Raw genomic sequence first — 21,077 nt, forward strand, 5'->3', positions numbered from 1 at the left:
CTGTTACCTCCTGGATTTCCCGAAAGCTACAGGAAGATGATGCCTCGCTAACCTTCCTTCCCAAAGCAAATGCCTGCAGCAAGAACCAGGAAGAAGACAGACAATAAGAGAGAGAGACACTGTAGACATTATTTTAAAAACTGGTCACTTGACAAAATAAATAAAGGTATCAAAAACAGGTACTTCTGGGGGTATATTTTAAAATGATTTTTTCTTTTCTTTATACATTTCCTTACTTTTCACATTTTCTATAGTGCTCCTGAGGTGTCATTATTAGAAAGAAATTCTAATACAATGGTTATCCACGTGGCTATGCATTACAATCATCCGGAGGTGCTTTTTAAAAAATATTGCTCTCTGGGCCCCTCTCCAGACCATTTAAATCAAAGTCCCTGGGATTAGGGTTCAAGTATCAGTTAAAGAACAAATATTTATTAAAATAACATGCATACAAAAGATTTTTATATAAAAGATGTCCACTGCACAGGGCTGGCCCAGTGGCACAGTGATTAAGTTCATGCACTCTGTTTCAGCAGCCCAGGGTTTGTGGGTTCAGATCCCAGGCACAGACCTACACACTCCTCATCAAGCCATGCTGAGGCGGCATCCCATATATAAAATGGAGGAAGACTGACAGATGTTAGCTCAGGGCCAATCTTCCTCACACACACACACACAAAAAGATGTTCACTGCAGTGTCATGTATAATGACAAAGACTGGAAAATCCAATCTAAGTCAGCAATAGTAAAATCTTTAAATAAATTGATATATTAATTTAAAAAAAAACAACATGCATACAGAGAAGTGCACCAAGTTTACACCGCCCGGTCAAGAAACAGCATTCTAGCATCTTAGAGGTCTTCCTGTGGCTCCTTCGAATCAGCATCTCTTTTCACCTCCCTAGAGGGAACTATGATCCCAAATTCTAACCCCATAGATGGGCTCTGCCTGGTTTCGAAATTTTATTAAATGGAATCAGACACCATGAATTATTTTGTGTCTAGCTTTTGAAAAATCAACACTGTATTTGTGAGATTCATCCCAGCTGCCATAGTAACCATAATTTATTCATTTTTCATTGTTGTACATTTCATGAAAGGAATATACCACAATTTATCTAGTCTTCTGTTAATGAATATTTGGATTATTTCTAGTTATTCTGAACAACTCCAAACTTTTTTTCTACATGTCGTTTGGTACACATATGTACATATTTCTATTGGGTAGAACCTAAGAGTAGAATTACCAGGTAATAGGGTATACTTATGTTCAGCTTTAGTAGATACTGCCAAACAGTTATCCCTCATGGTTTTGCCAATTTACCCCCTATCAACTTCCTGGAAAGTATTCCAGTTGCTCAACAGTCTCACCAACACCTGGTACCCTCAGTTTCTCTGCTGGGTACACAGTGGTAGCTCACTGTGATTTTAATTTGTATTTCCCTAATGATTAATGATGTTCAGAACATTTTCTTTTGCTTATTGGCTATTTGGATATCCTCTTTGTGAAAGGATCTGTTCAAGTCTTTTGCCCACTGAATTTTAGGAGTTCTTTATACATCCTTGATAGGAGTGTTCTGTCAGATAACTATTGCAAAGATCTCCCATTCCTGTAGCTCGCCTTTTCAGTTTCTCGTTACCTTTAGATTACCTTGAGTTTTAATTTTAATGTAGTCCAACTTATCAAGTTTTCCCTTTATGATTAGTCTTTTTTGTGTCATTTTATAGAAATCTTTGCCTACATATTCTAAGATCATGAAGATACGTTCCCCATGTTAACTTCTAGAGTTTTGTTTTAGCTTTCACATTTAAGTCTAAAATTAACCTGAAATTGATTTTTATGTATGGTATGAGGCAGGGGGTTAAGCTGCATTTTTCCATATGTATATCCAGTTGACATTGCAACTTTTACTGAAATTACCATTTCCCTACTATTTTGCAATTCCACCTTTCACATAAATCAAATGACCATATGTGTGGGTTTGTTTCTGGACTCTCAACTGTGTTCCACCAGTCTACAGGTCTACCCTAACACCAATATTACACTGTCTTAATTTCTGCCCCAAATTTGTTCTTCCTCTTCAAGACTATCTTGATTATTTTTGGCCCTTTTTCATTTCCATATAAATTTTAGAAAGCAGCTTGTCAATTTCCACAAAAAACCCTGCTCGGATTTTGACTGGGATGGCAAAGAATACATTAATTTAGGGACAAATATCTTTATAATGTAAAATTTTCTAATATTATGAATTATGAATTTATGAATTATGACTTTTGTAATTTATGAACCTCTAGTTTCTCAATTTATCTCAAGAACATTGTATAGTTTTCTCTGTAGAGGTCTTTATATATCCCATTATAATTATCCCTAAACATTTTGTTTCTTGATGCTACTGTAAATTTATTTTTTCTCTTAAATTTCAATTTCTAGCTGTCTTGTCACCAATATGTCTTTTCTCAAGTTCTCCAGGTGATTTTAATGTTCAGGCACGTCTGAGAACTGCTAACACAATGTTTGATGAATTAGGAAAGGATAAATATATTTTTTCCTACTTATCTTTAACCTGACTTCTGTGTGAAAATCCTCTCACAGTGTTACCTTGGCAGTCCAACAGCCATTTCACAATCTTTATAGAAGATTGCATATTAACCAAACCAGTTGTGGTCTGATTTCTGCCTGTGCACGGCTCTGTCATACTTGACGTTCTGCTGCTAAGTATAGCACAAGTCACCTAGTTGGCACACAGTAAATGTTTGGTGAGTGATGGTTGAATTTTATGACCTCAGGAAAGTATTTTCTTTCCTTTGTGCCTTAGTTTCCTCATGGTGAAACACAGATAACTGAGCCACATACATCACTTGCTAAAAGTATCAAATAATAGGAAAAAAGATTTTAAGCTGTCCAGTGCCACACAATAAAGTATCATTATTAACACCCATTAGCTTTCCAGTGTTTCAGAGGCTCATCTCCTTATTAAAAAAAAAAAAAGTCAGGCATTCAATATGGTCCTACAGATAAACTAGTGGGACGAAGAGGACCAACATGTGTAAATGCCCAGCACATCCACCATAAGCATCAGGTTGAGAAAGAGACTTCCATAGAGTGACAAGGAGAAACACTGAAAGTCAAGACAACTTTAACAGCACAGCCTAGCAGAAACTGCACTTAACTTCTGCTCATAAAAACAGACATGGCAAAGGAAGACATGTATCCAAAATATATCCTGAAGAACAGCTCAAGTTCACCTTTAAGCTCTATGGAAAGGATTCATTAGAAACATTTTATGAGGCATAATTAGATCTTATGACTCTGGGAGTGGGAGGGAAACAGCACATCAAATGATATTAAGATCAAACAGCTAACATGGAGACAGAGCACTTAATGATGGAGCTCTCCTCTAAAAAGCAATCATCTGCCAAAAGTATTTTTTGCCATCTGACCCTTTGCAGGGGATTCTTTTCTATTTTTCATACCCTTCCTCCATTCCTACCCAGAGTCACTGTTTCTTTCCAAGAATTCCATTCTGAAAAGAACTGCTCAATCCCAATATTTTCCTATTCTTTCCCAATCAGATCCTAAACTTGCAACTCTAAAATTTTCCAACTCTTCCTTTTTACTATTTTACTAAAATGGACCTCCACTGTTTGTGCTTTGCCTTGACGCAACAACCAAATTCCAGGCGAGATCTGTGAAAGCTTAGTGTCTTCATAATCCTCTTCAGATAGAATATTAAAAGCAAACACAGTTCAGCTACTTGAGCTGGTTGGCATTCAACTGCCCCCCCCCCAATTTCTCATTATATCTTCTTATGAATTTTCATTAGCCCTAAAAGCTGAAAGGAAACACAAAAATGTACATACTACCTTTCACACAATTTTGAAAGAGATCACTTGCGACTAACTACACAAAGCACAACACAGACACCAGAAGGCTCAAATGACATTCTGCCCAACTCCAATTACTGTGTAATTCTATGTGAGTTACTGGATATGAATCTGAAACAATAATGAAAGATGTTAGGGTAGCAGAGAACTGGGACTCCAAGAGAAGGGAAAACTGTTTAAATGTAGGATTTATCTCCTATCACTGTTGGTCACAGAGAGCACCTTCCTCAGACTTGCTAGGAACTCAACCTGATGCCTTCAAAGGTTCATTCAGCTTTCAAGCCATTATTCAAGTTGTGCAAGTTAGTGTGTCCTGCTAAAGATGGGTACATCCTCCTAAATTACAGGAGTTGCTCAATTTCTCCAATTTGTACAGTTATCAGAATCCTCAAACAGAAACCCAGCCATTTTCCAGGAGGATCACGCAAGTCTTGAACTAAGTCTTTCTTAACTGATAGATGTGGAAACTATTGGCTTTTATTATCACTCAGCAGTTAAGTCCCCACATATTGTCCCTCTCCTTCGCAGAACGACAATACTAATGCAAGGCAAAAAGGATAACATGGTTGAGGAAATATCAGAGCTGCAATCACAGAAAAGAGGCAAGAAATAGAGCCTGAAAAATACTAATTTCTCAAATTATTACTCAGATTTCTCAACTTTTGCATAAAAGATTCTAGATATTATTAAATATTAAAGCACAGAACTAAAAATGAAAAGATCTGGATCACATCCCTTCTGACTCAGGGGCTCGTCTGGATCTGCAAATGCAATCTCTCAAATACCGCAGCCACTATGGAAAACAGTATGGAGATTTCTCAAAAGATTAAAAATAGAAATATCATATGATCCAGCTATCCTACTTCTGGGTATTTGTCCAAAGAACATGAAATCAACAATTCAAAGAGATTTTTGCATCCCTATGTTCACTGCAGCACTATTCACAATAGCTAAGACATGGCAGCAACCCAAGTGCCCATCAACTGATGACTGGATAAAGATGTGGTGTGAATATATATGTGTGTGTGTGTGTGTATATATATATATATATATATATATATATATTTAAGTAATGGAATACTACTCAGCCATAAAAAAGGACAAAATCACACAACCTGCAACAAGGATGGACCTTGAGGGTATTATGGTAAGTGAAATAAGCCAGACAGAGAAAGACAAACACTGTATGATTTCACTTACATGTGGAAGATAAACACATGGATAAGGAGAACAGATTAGTGGTTACCACAGGGTAAGAGGGCAGGAGGAGGGCAAAAGGGGTAAAGGGACACGTGTGTATGGTGACGGATAAAAAACCAGACTATTGGTGATGAACACGATGCAGAAACTGAAATATGATAATGTACGCCTGAAATTTATACAATGTTATAAGCCAGTATGACCTCAATTAAAAAAAATACTTCACGTGTTAAAATGGAGATAGTCCTCTCTTCTACCTCCCTCATAAGGCTATTTTGAGGAATGAGAATTCACAGAAGAATGAGGTGTACAGCACCTCTTATTGGAGGGTAGCTTGGTTGAGTGGAAGGATCACGAAATTTACAGCCAGACGTATGCGGGTTCAAATGCCCCCTGTGCCCCTGTTAGCTGTTCACTTGTGTAATGAGCGTCGTCTAGGGCCTCAGCTTCATCCTCCACCAAATGAGGACAATAATTATCTCACAGGGTTTGAGGATTAAATTACATTGCCATGAAAAGCACCTGGCACATACTGCACGCAGTGAATGTTAGTGCCCTATGATAAACAAGGCTATTTTTTCTGCAAAAATATAACTGTCCTTTTCAGCTTTGGCCTTAAGTCCTGTGCAAAGATTCTAGGATTCAGTTTGCAGGAGAGCTTTTCAAAGATAAGCATTTAGGAACACAATTATATTATTCAGAAAATATTGCTCCAGAACTGCAACTAGTCTGTTAAGTTCAAAACAAAACTGAGAATGCACTTAACCTCACAGAAAAGCACATGACTATCAGCTTGGCACAATTAGTGCTTTTTACAGTTCATATTAACAAACCAGGAACTACTGCTAAAACCCATTCACCAAGCACATGATCTACGATCTAAAGTCCCATTCTGGGTTCACTTTTCCTCTCAAACTCTGCAGAGCATAAATAATTTGAAAGCCATCTAGATTTTGGAATCTAAGAACCCTGTGTAGCCTGGAGGGCCATCAATTATAAAGCCCTCAGATCCTACCAAGCCTCGCTCTCCAGAGACTCAGCTATGCCACTCGGGAGCAAAGACGTGCTTTAGTGTGTTAAATTAAACCTACAAACATGGCTGCTCCCTAAGGGAGATAATAATGTGTCTGAAGAAGAGAGTTACTTATCTCTTCCCATTTGCCCAGCCTAAATTAGGAGTTGACAATAAGGCCTCCTTAGCAATGGGAGTTTCCTTCTGCAGGAAAGGACACTGATCCATTCCTGCCGGTTCTGAACTCACCACCTCCTCTGCTAAGTGGACAGACTCCAGGATGGATTTAGACCTTGCAAGAAATGCAAAAGCAACTGTGGGTTGCAGAAGTGAGGCACTCCCGACCTTACCCTCGCTGGAGTTCCCGACGGTCTCGGCTCCCCCAACCACCTCCGGCTGCGACGCCAGCAGAGCCAGGACCAGCAGCCGAAGAAGCCCCATAGCTGCCGGGGCCGGGCCGGGCCACCACCAGGGTCGGTGAGGGACGCGCGTGGGGCCGCGCAGCCTCGCCCGTGCTACCCCGGAGCGCCCGCGCCCGGAGCCATGGCCCGCCGGGCGCACACGCCGCACTCCCTCCAGCCCCGCAGCGCCGGCGGGCAATCCCGTACCCCGGCCAGAGGTTCTTTTTCCGGCAATTAACCCTCGCCGCCCTTGACCGCGCCTCCGCCCCGCCCCTTTACGTCACGGCGGCGGGTGCCTGCAAGGGCGGCGGAGGGGCGTTTCCAGGCGGCGCGCGCCTCCTCCCGACAACCCGCTGGTTCGCGGCGTCCGTGGGACCCTCGCGCCGGGCCCCGGGGAGACCCCGGGCAGTTGTGTGATGTAACCTGCACTTCTCCCTTTTGTATCTTTCCCACTTGCGAAAACCACCGTTAGGGTAAAAATAATTCTGTTGCGGCCTAACGTCTGCAGGCTCCTGTTCCCATGCTTAACGGTCCATTGCAAAAAGGAAAAAAGAGGAATGGGGGGCTCAGAATTCAGGAACAATCGGTTATTTCTCCCAAGAGCAATTGCCTTAGCTGCTCAGGCTGATGTTAGTGTGAAAATGTGAGGGGAATGCTGTTTGTTTAGTGGTTACTGCGCTAGTGACGTGCACCACATTTTAAAAGAAAGTTTCGTTTTTTCTAAGCGAAATATCCTCGAAGACTCAAGACCTGAATCTGAACTTCCTCTCTCAAACCTCATACCTGAGTGCCGTTTAAGGGACAGTAGTCCGTGTGACCGTTGGCTCGTGAGGTGGTTGTGGCATTAGATCGCCCTGCTTTCTTTTTCCTGCTCTTTAAATTTTTTATTTAGATATTTTAATGAGCAAGTCTCTTGAATATTATATATTCCTTTAATCCACTACCAAACTAAAAAGCTATAGCAATCACTGTAATGTTGACAGGCACAACTCTTCTCCTTTTCTCTCTCTGCCGTTGCAAATGTTCACACCTTTGCTAACGCTGTCCGTTTCTTCGGTGCTTATTCTCTCTCCCACATGCCTTCTTTCGTGTAACTCTCAGTAGCTGAAATCCCAAGACGAGGATAGGAGCGATTATGCTAAGGGTAGCATCCGAATCAGTGGATGGATTATTCAATAAATTGTGTTCTGATAAATGATTAGCTGCACTTTATTGGGGAGGGAGGATTAGAACGCTATCTTGCACTGTCAAAATGAAATCCCAAAGTAATAACTATAAAGGAGCTAGAAGAAATGCTTTTTAAAAAAACTTGGTCTCAGAATGGGAGGGACTTTCCTCGTTTTTTTTTTTTTAATTTTAATAGTTTGAGTAAAAATCTATCTGAATCTGGAAGCGTCAAATCGGAAGTGGCTGGTAGCGTTCAAGGGAGGAACATTCTAAAGCAAAAAAGCAAAGGATAAAACCATAAAAGAAAAGATTGGTAGATTTGGCTACTTAAAAATTTAAATTTTGTGAAAGTCAAAAAACACCATAAACAGTGTGAAAAGTCAAGCTGATGACTGAAGATTAAAATGAGCAAAGGTGAATAGGGAATTTCACACACACAGAAAAGGAAACACAAATGGCCAATAAACACATGAAAAAAGTTCAAACTCATTAGTAGTTAAAGAAAATCAAATCAAGAAAGTAAGATGTAAATATTTTTAAAAGGATAAGAACATCCAGTGTGGATGAAAGAGTTGAGAAGTAGACGTTCTAAGATAGGACTAATGGGAGTGTAACTTCATATAACTTTTCATAGATTAACCTGCATCAAAAATCTTAAAAGTATTCATAGCTTTGATATGATCATTCCATTTTTACATTTAAGTATGTAAATAGGTATAAAAATTAGATATATGTATATATGTAAAAATTAGATATGTATATGTATAATTAGTGTACAAAACTGTTCATCAAGGTGTTATTTACAATAGCAAAAAGACCTAAAACAATTTAAACGCTCAACAATAAGGAATTAATTAAATAACCTGTGATACCTCTATATAATAGAATACTGTGTAGCTCTTCGAAAATCATTTTTTATAAGGCAAGTGATTGATCATGAAGTGTTTATGAAAAGGCAAGTTACAAAGCAATAAATATATGTAGTATGAGCCTTATTATGTTTTCTTTTCAATATGCATTCATGTTAATATGCACAGAAAGGCTGAAAAAACGTATCAAGATGTTTAAAATAATTATCTCCAGGTGATTGAATTAAGAATGACTTTCTTTGCACATTTCTGCACTTTGTAAAAATTCTACATTGAAGGTGTATTGCCTTTAACTAAGGAAGTATAATTTTTAAAAAGATGCATTTGGTTTTAAAGGTTCTCTTATAAAAGCATTCAGGATAATCATCTTCCTGAGTATGACAAATAATACTTTTCAGGATGTAGCTCCTGCCTACCTCTCCAGGTTCTTGCTGCAGCTAAACTCATATTCCTCTATGCCAGCCACACGGAGTTAATTTCACTTCCCTGAACTAACCGCATCCTCCACCATCCCCCACCCCCTGCCCCATATCTTTTCATTGCAGTTCCTTGTGCCTGCAGGGAATAGCTGATGACAGATGTGTCAGCAATCAGAAGAGGGCCTCATCGGCTGTGAAATACTGTGACAGCTAGGGAGGATGACTGGCTGGGGTTCCTTGCTCATGACAGAGATCCACTGGAGACATGAGAAGCAAACGGACTCAGCAGCTTTGCAGATGAGTTTGTTATTCCTATGAACTGAAAGGAAACCCTCAAACTGAAATGATTCCCCAAACTAACATAGAGATAACTTGCCTGGTTATCCTATCCCACTCTCAGCTCACCTTTGCTCTGTATTTTTCAACTCTTACGCTCTTCATATGGGGAGTCATTCACATTGTTTTGACTGAGTGTATTAAATGAAGTTCAATGAATGTTTATTTAGTAACTACTATATGGAAATCATTATGCTGGGAAATTCATTCATTCAATCCATAAGTATGCTTTCAGTGGCTTCTATGTGCCAAGCTAAATGCTAGCTACTAGGTTTGGAGATATGGAAACAATTAAAGTATGTTTCCTGCCCACAAGCAGCTCATGGTGGTGAGTGAATTAAGAGTCAAGTATGAATAATTACACCTCAGTATGCTAAATGCAACAGAAGTAGAAGAAACAATTGTGGTAATGACTGGGAGTAATTAATTTACTCTCAGGGTCAGGGAAGCTTTTATAAAGAAAGAAATGCTTAAAATAAGGTTTGAGGGCTGAGTCGATGATCAACAAGGAAACAAACTGGAAGTATGGAAGGAAGTGTGGGTATTTCATGAGAGGAAGAGAAGTTAGATGTGTCTTAAATGGTGTGCATAGAAGTGTGAAACAGCAGAGCATGTTTAGCGAATTGCAAGGAGTCTAGCACAGCAAATGCTTATTTATAGTTTTTCAGCCTAGCGCTTGGAACATTTCAGATGTTTAATAAATTATAACTGAGTAGGTAATAAAGGTGTTAAGGTCTAGGATGTCAAGTTAAAGTTTTTTCTGGAAAAATAGGGAGTCACTGCAGATTAAAAATTCCAACCAAAGTACTTACTACAAGACTGGCTATTAGTTGATAATGGAAGCTGGGTGATGAGTACGTGACGGTTCAATACAATATTCTATTTTTGCATGTGTTTGAAACTTTTAATAATATAAAGTTTAACAGAAAGTACTTACCAAAATGACATGTTTAAAAGATAAGAAATATATAATACTGGGTTCCTTCTTTAAAACCATATAATCCAGTTGGGGATGCAAGAGAAGTAAATGAAAAAGTATATGAAAAAGTGTCAAAATCATGAAAGGGAGAAAGAAGGCCACGTTGCCCTTAGTAATTCATAAAATTAACATGAAAAAGGTATAACTCAAAAAGATAGAGTCTGAATTAAATACTAGGAAAGAAATTGTTTTGAGAAAGGGAAAGAATATGGAGAGAGCTGGACCAGTGGTTATCAATTGGGGGCAATTTTGCCCCCTAGGAGACATTTGGGAATATCTGGAGATATTTTGTGTTGTCAAAACTGGAGGGTGGGTAGCTACTGGCATCTCACGGGTAGAGGATAGGGATGCTGGGAAACAGCCTACGGTACACTGGGCAGCATCCCAGAACAAAGAATCATCTGGTCTAAAATGTCAGTAGTACTGCTGTTGAGAAAGCCTCAGCTAGACACATAAGACTGTCTTTGGCAGGCACAGTATTTCCTGAAGTCCACAGCTTCAAGAGACTCACAAACCCCTTAAGAATGTATGCAAAATTTTGAGAGCCTGGCCTAGGTCCACAGCTTTCATCTGATTCTTAAAGGGGTCCATGGCCAAAAGATGGTTAAGAAACCCAGGAAAATCAAGGGTTCAGGGTCATGGCTGAACAATCTGAAGTGACTATTTCACTCAGAAAATTACTGGAAGATGAGGCTCGATCTGTTTTCTGGAGCCAGATTATAGTGAACCTTGAAAACCAGGCAGAGAGGGCTGGACATCAACCTGAAGTCTCTGTGGAGCTAGTGAAAACCTGTAAGGAAGATACTGACGGGACAAATGCTATGTCATAATACGAGCTGTCTTGAAGTGGCTCTTTGACTCCAGGCAGCCAAGTTCTCTCTCCAATCAGGCTACAAAATTTAGTATTCTTCTTTAGTGGGCTCTCTCATTCATCCCCCTCTATCAAACCAGTCACCAATCCATGTTAATTTCTCCTTCGTAAATAGCCTTTCCTTCCTCACTTATCAGGATCAATACCCTAATGTAAGCCCAACTCATCTCATTTTTTGATAACTGCAAAAATCTTGTGAGTCCCTGACTAATTCACCTCTGCAAACCTAGCATCCAACATACTTCCCCAGGACATGGCAGGTATTCAATAGGGTACACTTAACTGAGAGTGGAAAGAGAAAGTCATAGATTACCCCATATTACAGTTAAAACACATTGGAGTTCGCTCTCATTAATCCTATTATGGGAGGAGGTGCCTCACCCAGAGAGGTTCCTCATTAGGTCCCAGCTGGCATGTAGATTGTTTGGGGATGCGGCAGGAGGGGAGGTGAAACAGAAGTGGAGCTTCCCAGCAATGGTTGGGGTAAATCCAGCAAGCTGAGCTCCCCACGGATAGTTTCCTCCACCCTCCCCCAAACCCAGGAGGGTAATTAGCGATAAACAGGCAGAAACAGAGGGTATGTGAGGTCCACATCAGTTATTTGCTGATTCCTGGCTCATTTCTTTCCAGGCTGTCCCCAGGCTAACTTTCCTTTAATACCTCCTCCGTTCCTCACACTGAGTTTCTCGGTGTCATAAAAACAAGAGATGCTTGTTAGTTACCTACGCCCACACCTGACCCCTTAACTCCAAATGCTCCTCTTACTTTTGCCCGCGGAGACCTTCTTTCTCCGTACTCTTCCAACACGCTTAATACAGCTCAGTTTAGTATTTAATTGTTTCGGACGCTTTCCATCTCCCGGACGTCCGCTTCCCCAACATACCCACTCTCAGAATTAAAGCACACACCCAGTCTCCACTTGGGTAAGGCCCTTGGCGCCCAAAAGCAAAAGAGGAGGCCCCCTAACCCAGCCCTTCCTGTTGGCCTGGTGAATTTTAATTTGGATTTGTTGAAGTTAAAGTCTGTATCGTGACTCCCAAGTATTCTTGAGTTGCTTGCTTTGTAAGGTACATGTTTTGTGGTCCACTTGGACAGCAAAAGCAAAACAAAATAAGTATTCAAGGAGATGTTTAAAAATGAACATACGGGAGGGTAGGGAACATGAACTTTTTAAAAACGCACAATCCAACAATTTCCGTAAAGTGTTTAACCCCTAAAAACCTCGAGAACAGTATGTTAGCCAAAGCGAGCGGACCCGGGACAGTCCCCAAGTCAACGATGTGCACCCAGCACCTCCTTTCCCTCAGGTAAGCCCCGGCAATGTCCCGCCCCCTCTCGGCCCGGTGTGGAGTTCTGCTTCACCCCACCCCCTCAGAACGTAGCCCTGTGATTGGCCAGGACGCGCCTTCGAGCTGCCCAATCGCGTGTGACAGCTGTCTTAGCGTCCTCCTGTTTGCGGGAGGAAGATGGCGGATCGGCTCACACAGCTGCAGGACGCCGTGAACTCGGTGAGCGATTTCGCTCGGTTAGTCTTTGTCTTCTTCTTTCGCGAGGGAAAGCTAGGGAGGAAAAGGGGCCCGAGAGACAGAAGCCAGAAGTGGGGAGCGGACTGAGGCAGGGCTTCAGCAAAAGGAGTTCGGGGCGGCGGGGGCGCCGCGGCGATCCGGGAGGTTTGAGGCCGGCTGCCCGGCGGCGTGCGGAGCCGCGGGAGGGAGCTGCTGCTTTCGCCTGAGAAGTGGAACATCTCTCTACCAGGACTCTGAAGCTTCACGGTCCTGTCTTGTTCTCTGGGACAGTTTTATTTTCTTGTCAGTGGTGCTTATGGCATCTCTTTTCTTTGGGGGAAGGGGAGAAGCAGTAGAAGCCTTTCCCCCCCGTATCAGTTTTAACCCATGGAGGAAAACCTGTGCTCTTGATGGTTGGTTCTTTGTTATTAGATGTTAGCCGAGAATATTCCTTCGCCCAAAGTTTCAGGATGGGGCGGGAGTGATGGTGAGATGAGAAGTTCTGTTTCATTTTAGTTGGTACGTGTAGACCAACGGTCTTGTTGCATCTCTTGGCCACTCCCCAGCATAAGTCATTTTGGGGAAAACCGACATTTTTATGATAGTGAATCTTTTAATCATCGTATATCTTTCTGTTATTTAAGTCTTCTTTAATGTCTCCCCAAAAGTCTACTCCGTATTAAAGGTCAGGTCTTGTAAGTAGCTCCCCTTGCTTTTGTCCTTCTGATTATTTTTCCTATTATCCCTAAGTGGAATGTATATGCAAACCAAGGATTCATATACTTATTACCATTAAGAGTTAAATAGTTTTCTATTGGTCGTTATATTTCTCTCGGTCATTTTGTTATTTGATATCCCAGGTAAGATGCCTATAGAGAGAGAATATGTTGACTGGAAAATCTAAGTACTTGATTCCTTGCCAGTTTTTTTGAAGTTGATAAGTTGGCATTCTTTTATTACATGAGTCTTTGTACACTTGAAGAGTGTGAATCTGCTTCTGAGAAACTGATCTACTCTGTGTGTATAAAGTAAGCTCTTTTAAGACTGAGAGGACCATCCCTTCTAAATGTTGGTGAATTCACCGAGATACATTCTCCCTTTTGGTCACTTTGCCTGGGCTGCCAGCCGACCTCCCTCAGGGAGATACTCCTTTGAAGTTATACAAAATCAAATTGTAATGATGCTGCTGGACAGAAATGTTATTTTAGGGGAAATGTTGCATATTCATGCATGTCTTGTAGCCAAAAGGATAGTAAGGACAAAGTGAACATGGCTGTAACTCCAGGGTAGGCGTGCTGATAATTGGATTTTGGAGAGAAGCTTCTAGGTTAACTAGCATCATTGCCTACTGTGTATGTACGCACTGCCGTGTTTACAGAGGGATACTCCTTAAGGAGTTTACAGTCTGATTAGAAAGATGTCTTATACTCAAGAGACATTTAAATAATACAAAAGTAGTCTGTGGTTAGGGTGTTAAAATGAATTCAGTGTTTTCAGCTGTAAGTGCTGAGGTAAATTAGAATATAGAGTGATATGAACTAAAATAGAAGAATTCTTAGCATTTACCTGAATTGAAATTATTTGTAAAACGATTAAAATAACATTTGTTTTACCCTCTGAGAACTCCATGAGGAGTTCTTGTTCACAATATTGCTATAATGTTGATATACAATACTTGTCATGGAGTTGATTTTCGATAAATATTGTTGAATAAATGGATCTTGAGAGCTTTTGAAGGACAGAGCAGATAGACACTATGATGAGTTTTTGTGTGTGTGTTTTCTCTATTCCTCACAACGATGCTGTCAAGTGAGAATGTTCCCAATTTAAAAATGAAAAAAAATCTACTCGGGTTACTAGAACCAGAATTAGAATCCATATTTGTACAGCTTCTGAGCACTTACTGCTGCTCCGTTATGGGTGGCAAAATGTGAGCAAAGCGGTGGAGTCAGAAATGAATTTATTACTAGTCAGGTGTATATGAAGGAGAGGTAGAAAATGAATGAGTAGAGTTGACTTAGATTATTGAAAGCTTTGAAACAGCCTGAAGAGTTGTAGATTTGTCTTAAAGACCATGCTCGGGTGAGCTCAAAATTTTTGAGCAGGGTGAAATAACAGTGAACCAGTAAACAATAAGGAGGCTATCGTAATAATTCCTGTATGAGGTAGTTTGTTGAACTAACACAGCAGCGGTGATGATGGAAGGAAAAGGGAAAGATTTGTGTTAGCAGGATTTGAAGGTGAAAGGAAACGAAGAGTCTGAAGTTAAACTGGTTGACTAGGAGATTCTCAATACAAATTAGATACTTAAAAAAGGAAACAGTTGACTTTGAGTTCTCTCATTCAAATAATGGCAGAGAAACTTAGTGGAAATGCTTATTTACTGATTGGAAATAAGAAATTGAGGTTTGGAAGGTCAGGACTGTTGAGAGAAGTTGGTGGAGAGGATAAGAGTGTTAAATTCGGAGATGGTAAGGAATTGGTGTTCTCAATCTTCAGAACTGCTTAAGGAATACTTTTAGAGCAGGAGTTTACAACTTGAGTCATGGCGAAAAACCTTTTGGGATATTTAAGGTGCAGTCTTTTTCCCACTGTTTCTTTGTATGTGTAACTACTCTGGTCTCAGAAAAGGGATCATATACGTTGTACAAAGAGTCATACATTTTTTTATTTACCCTGGGGCCATACTTAGATATCTGATGGTCAAATTTGCCCTTTTCCACCACTACTCCAAAAGAGGCCTTATTGTGCTTGCAACAAGTATTGGCTATATTTCTCTTGTTCTGTTACCTTAGGAAGAAAAGAAAGATTATTTTGCATTTCATTTTAACTGTTTCAACTAGATTGATACCAAACCTAGTTTCTTTGTGTGATGAAAACATTTAATCCTTGTTATTAGTAACTGGCTTATTTTTTCCAAAATTGCTTCTTTCTGTTTTATTCCCTTGCTCAGGGATCATTATAGAAACTTATTGTTGCTGCCATTACCAATAAAATCCTTAAAATTGATAAATCCTTTCTCTCGTTTTCTTTGGCCTCCAGCTTGCAGATCAGTTCTGTAATGCCATTGGAGTATTACAGCAGTGTGGTCCTCCTGCCTCTTTTAGTAATATTCAGACAGCAATTAACAAAGATCAACCAGCTAATCCTACAGAAGGTAAATAGATTTTCTTGGCTTCTCTTAGTTTGACCACAATATTGCTTACAATCCTTTAAAATTAGATTTATTGAGAAATTTAGCTTATTTATGGCTTTCTAAAAATGTTATTGTTTGAGAATATTACTACAAGTTTTGTTTATCATAAAAGAAATGAGTTTGTTACAGTCAATTTACATAACATCTCATAATTCTGTTCATGTCATGTAACAGATTGTTATTCCCTTAGAGGAGAATTTGTAGAAATGTAGCTGAATTTTACTTGAGGGACCTTTATAAAGAAGGTATCCCATTTACAAATTCAACTATGCAAGTAACTGCCACATTGTCCTAATAAATGAAATGTTATACATTATGCTTAATTCCCAATTTGAATTAATATTAAGGCTAATTCTCAAATGTGTGTTTTAAAATTGTTTGTCTGTTAAAATGATTGGTGTGCTAAAATTACACTTCAGTCATTAGAAGCCTAGTACAGAAAAAGTTCTAGAAAGTTTTCGGGTTTCATTAACTTAGAATTTAATTTCTACTTCTGAAAACTTGAGATTCTCTAAAATCCTAAATTAGTAATATCTTTCTCTAGAATATGCCCAGCTTTTTGCAGCGCTGATTGCACGAACAGCAAAAGACATTGATGTTTTGATAGATTCCTTACCGAGTGAAGAATCTACAGCTGCTTTACAGGTAAAAATCTCTTTTCCTTTTCGAATTTTGCTGGTAGAGAATTTTGAATTAAAAAAGATTGCTTAAATACCTTTTGTTATAATATTTAAAGTTACCTTAAAATTAAATTTTATTTTATTTTTTTAAATTTTTTTTAAAGATTTTATTTTTCCTTTTTCTCCCAAAGCCCCCGAGTACATAGTTGTGTATTTTTAGTTGTGGATCTTTCTAGTTGTGGCATGTGGGATGCCGCCTCAGCATGGCTTGATGAGCAATGTCATGTCTGCACCCAGGATTCGAACTGGCGAAACCCTGGGCCACCGAAGCGGAGTGCCCGAACTCAGCCACAGGGCTGGCCCCCAAAATTAAATTTTAAAATAGGAGTTTTCTTGTGAACTAGTGTTGTCTGTTAAAGACTGAATTGAATATACATAGTTGTCCAATTTTGAGTTATAAGAGAACTTCCTGCTTTCCTCAGTTTGGCTCTTTTCCTAGCAAAGAAGGAGAGGAGGGTGACATTCTGGATGTGGAGTAAATTAGTCGTATCCAAAAGCAGTGTGGAAGGAAGTCACATATAGACATCCTGAGATCTCTAATTCAAAATTCATTCTTTTAAATAGTTCATACAGGGAAAACTCTTAAAAGTTATCTGATTTTAGAATTTCTGCCACTGGAAAGTCTTATCACAATGGTTGCATAGTCATCCAGACTTGAAAATAAAAACTTATACTGCAGTTTCTTTCCTTCTTAACTCTTAATTAATCTTCAAGTTTTTGATTTCTCAAAAGATTTTTAAATTTCTGTCTTATAATAAAGGCTGCCAGCTTGTATAAGCTAGAAGAAGAAAACCATGAAGCTGCTACATGCCTGGAGGATGTTGTTTATCGAGGGGACATGCTTCTGGAAAAGATACAAAGTGCACTTGCTGATATCGCGCAGTCCCAGCTGAAGACGAGAAGTGGTACCCATAGCCAGTCTCTTCCAGACTCATAGTGCCAGTGTTTACCATGTGGCTGAGAAAAGAACTGTTTTGATGCCAATAAGAATTCTGCATCAGAGTTAGATGTAAGCCTTACCAACAGTTACAGAAACATTCAGCACTATGACACACGTTATCTTTTTAACTATTTTTAATAGTCTTCTATTTTCACTCTTGATAAATAAGCTTGTAAAATTGTGATTGAACCAGCTTTAAACTGGTCATTATACCATCATTTTTTATTATCTGAATGAAATTATTGAGGCAAATGTTGCATTAATGGTCATATAATTAAACAGATGTACTATAAAATTCTGTTGTGACATAATTTCTATCTTTATTTTTGTCATATTTCTGCAGTCTTTTTACAAATCAAAACATTCCTCAAGCCAGAGGAGAGGTGGTGAGTGCAGAGATATGGGACATTTCAATTTAGGTTGGTGTCCTTCTGCCCGTTTAGAGGTGACATTGTATAGATTTGGAGCTTGAGCAGCAAAGTTTCTGAAACTGTGTTGCTTTTATTTTTTTATTTTATTTTTTGAGGAAGATTACCCCTGAGCTAACGTCCATGGCGAATCATCCTCTTTTTGCTGAGGAAGACTCGCCCTGAGCTAACATCCATGCCCATCTTCCTCTACTTTATATGTGGGACGCCTCTCACAGCATGGCTTGCCAAGCAGTTCCATGTTCCCACCTGGGATCTGAACTGGCAAACCCCGGGTCGCCAAAGCAGAACATGTGAACTTACTACTGGCCCACCGGGCCGGCCTCTGAAACTGTGTTGCTTTTAAGAAACAGAAGGAGGGTTAATGTGGCCATACAAGAGATTAGGTCACCTTTTTTTTTTTTAAGAAACATTCTTTTCTTTGTGTGTGTATGAGGAAGATTGGCCCTGAGCTAACATCTGTTGCCAGTCTTCCTCTTTTTGCTTGAGGAAGACTGTCGCTGAGCTAACATCTGTGCCAGTCTTCTTTCATTTTGTATGTGGGATACCATCTCAGCATGGCTTGATGAGTGTGTGTAGGTCCGCACCCAGGATCCAAACCTGTGAACCCTGGGCAGCTGAAGTGGAGCGCGTGAAGTCAACCACTACACCACTGGGCTGGCCCCTAAGTCACTTTTATGGAAACTTTCCTCTTTGCAGAACCTCATACACATTCTAGTTCATCTTCACATTTGTTTCTACCAAGAAATCTTCTTTGGAGTTCCCATGCTATTGTGAGAGAATTTTCCTTCATCCTGAACTATTTTTATTATTTATTTATTTATTTATTTTCCTGGGAAAGATTTGCTCTGAGCTAACATCTGTTGCCAATCTTCCTCTCTCTCCTTTTTTCCTCCCCAAGTCCTAGTACATAGTTGTGTTTTTCAGTTGTAAGTCCTTCTGGTTCTTCCATGTGAGCTACCCCCACAGCATGGCTGCTGACAGAGGAGTGGTGTGGTTCTGCACCTGGGAACCAAACCCAGGCTGCTGAAGCAGAGCGTGCCGACCTTTAACTGCTAGGCCATCAGGGCTGGCTCCATCCTAAACTGTTTTTACCCACATCTTTTCACCTGCTTTTTTTCATTTGTCTTCTTACTTTTCATGATGAAGTATGTTTCCTAAGTCATTGAGTCCTTCTCATTCTTATTTATCTGAAGATTCTGTCTTGTGATCTTGTTAACCTCTCAACCTTTTTTTTAAATTAGTATTTACTTTTTTAATTGAAGTAACATTGATTTATAACATTTTATAAATTTCAGGTATATGTCATGATATTTCTCCTTCTATATAAACTGCATCATGTTCACCACCAAAAGTCTAGTTGCCGTCTGTCACTGCAAACACATGCCTCTTTACCCCTTTTGCCCTCCCAGCTTACCTCCTGGAACCACCAATCTGTTTTCCATATCTACATGTTTATCTTCGACATATGAGCGAAATCATACAGTATTTGTCTGTCTCTGTCTGACTTATTTCACTTAGTGTAATACCCCCAAGTTTCGTCCATATTCTCACAAAGGGCAAAATTTCATCTTTTTTTTTTTTTTATGGCTGAGTATTCCTTTGTATACATATACGACATCTTCTTTATCCATTCATCCGTCACTGGGCACTTAAGTTGTTTCTAAGTCTTGGAAATTGTGAATAATGTGTGATGAACATAGAGGTGCATATATTTTTTCAAATTAGTGTTTTCGTGTTTGTGTAAATATCCAGAAGTGGAATAGCTGGATCGTATGTTATTTTCTTTAATTTTTGAGGAATCTCCTTACTGTTTTCCATAGTGGCTACACCAATTTACCTTCCCACCAGCAGTGTATGAGGGTTCCCTTTTCTCCACACAATCTCCAACACTTGTTATTTCTTGTCCTTTTAATAATAGACATTCTGATGGGTGTGAGGGGATATCTCATAGTTTTGATTTGCATTTCCCTAGTAATTAGTGATGTTGAACATCTTTTCATGTGTTGGCCATCTGTGTATGTTCTTCGGAAAAATGTCTCTTCGTATCCTCTGCCCATTTTTTGATCAGGTTGTTTTGTTGTTGAGTTGTATGAATTCTTCATATATTTTGGGTATTAACCCCTTATCAGATATATAGTTTGCAAATATCTTCTCCCAACTGTTAGGTTGTCTTTTCGTTTTGTTGATGGTTTCCTTTGCCATGCAGAAACTTTTAGTTTGATGTAGTCCCATTTGTTTATTTTTTCTTTTGTTTCCCTTGACCCAGGAGATGTATTCAAAAACATACTGCTAAGACTGATGTCAACTACCTATGTTATCTTCCAGGAGTTTTATGGTTTCAGGTCTTACATTCAAGTCTTTAATCCATTTTGAGTTAATTTTTGTGTATGGTGTAAATAACAGTCTGCTTTCGTTCTTTTGTATTTGGCTGTCTAGTTTTCCCAACACCGTTTATTGAAGAGATTGTCCTTTCTCCATTGTGTTCTTGCCTCCTTTTTCAAAAATTAGCTGTCCATAAGTATGTGGGTTAATTTCCTGGCTCTTAATTCTGTTCCATTGATCTGTGTGTCTGTTTTTATGCCAGTATCCTGCTGTTTTGATTACCATAGCTTTGTAATATATTTTGAAGTCAGGGAGTGTGATACCTCCAGCTTTGTTCCTTTTTCTCAGGATTGCTTTACCTATTCAGGGTCTTTGTTGTTCCATATAAACTTTAGGGTTCTTTGTTCTTTTTCTGTGAAAAATGTTGAGATTCTGATAGGGATGGCATTGGATCTGTGGATTGCTTTAGGTAATATGGACATTTTTAACTATGTTAATTCTTCCCATCCATGAACACAGAATATCTTTCCATTTCTTTGTGCCTTCTTCAGTTTCTTTTAACAGTGTTTTATAGTTTTCAGTGTACAGGTCTTTCACCTGCTCAGTTAAGTTTATTCCTCGGTATTTTATTCTTCCAGTTGTGATTGTAAATGGGATTGTATTCTTGCTTTCTCTTTCTGCTAGTTCGTTGTTAGTGTTTGGAAACACAACTGATTTTTGTATGTTGATTTTGTACCCCACAACTTTACTGTATTTGTTAATTATTTCTAATAGTTTTTTGGTGAATTTTTTAGAGTTTTCTATATATAAAATCATATCATCCGCATGTAGTGACGGTTTTACTTCTAACTTTCCAAGTTAGAT

The 21,077-nt window shown here is 39.3% G+C and overlaps 2 protein-coding genes and 1 long non-coding RNA gene across 4 annotated transcripts in view; 2 read left to right on the forward strand and 1 right to left on the reverse strand.

Annotated features, from left to right (window-relative positions):
* The window catches only part of TM7SF3 (transmembrane 7 superfamily member 3), a 36,169-nt gene extending 29,026 nt beyond the window's left edge, over window positions 1-7,143 (reverse strand). The window contains exon 1 of one of the 2 annotated variants that reach the window (XM_008515835.2): window positions 6,448-7,143. In XM_008515835.2, coding sequence (XP_008514057.2) covers window positions 6,448-6,538 — 91 coding nt within the window. In that variant the 5' untranslated portion in view covers window positions 6,539-7,143. The remainder of the gene's footprint in view (window positions 1-6,447) is intronic. The other variant, XM_070620856.1, reaches the window with a different exon arrangement.
* On the forward strand, window positions 6,845-10,393 carry LOC139083535 (uncharacterized). The gene is made up of 2 exons (XR_011540338.1): window positions 6,845-6,971; window positions 9,080-10,393. It is a non-coding gene; the product is annotated as an uncharacterized lncRNA (long non-coding RNA).
* Window positions 10,394-12,535: 2,142 nt separating this feature from the next.
* MED21 (mediator complex subunit 21) lies at window positions 12,536-17,755 on the forward strand. Its single transcript, XM_008515836.2, has 4 exons — window positions 12,536-12,647; window positions 15,687-15,801; window positions 16,385-16,485; window positions 17,281-17,755. The coding sequence occupies exons 1-4, from the start codon at window positions 12,606-12,608 to the stop codon at window positions 17,455-17,457; spliced, it is 435 nt and encodes a 144-aa protein (XP_008514058.1). The 5' UTR covers window positions 12,536-12,605; the 3' UTR covers window positions 17,458-17,755.
* Window positions 17,756-21,077: the final 3,322 nt, after the last annotated feature.

The sequence above is a fragment of the Equus przewalskii genome, chromosome 5 (assembly GCF_037783145.1).
Source record: "Equus przewalskii isolate Varuska chromosome 5, EquPr2, whole genome shotgun sequence".
Taxonomy (NCBI): Eukaryota; Metazoa; Chordata; class Mammalia; order Perissodactyla; family Equidae; genus Equus; species Equus przewalskii.

What these genes read in the sequence shown, in the direction of transcription:
- MED21 (XM_008515836.2), top strand. Translation starts at nt 12,606, where the DNA reads ATGGCGGATCGGCTCACACAGCTGCAGGACGCCGTGAACTCG. An exon ending in TGCAGGACGCCGTGAACTCG is followed by an intron (nt 12,648 to 15,686) that starts GTGAGCGATTTC and finishes TTTGGCCTCCAG; the next exon opens with CTTGCAGATCAGTTCTGTAA. An exon ending in ACCAGCTAATCCTACAGAAG is followed by an intron (nt 15,802 to 16,384) that starts GTAAATAGATTT and finishes ATCTTTCTCTAG; the next exon opens with AATATGCCCAGCTTTTTGCA.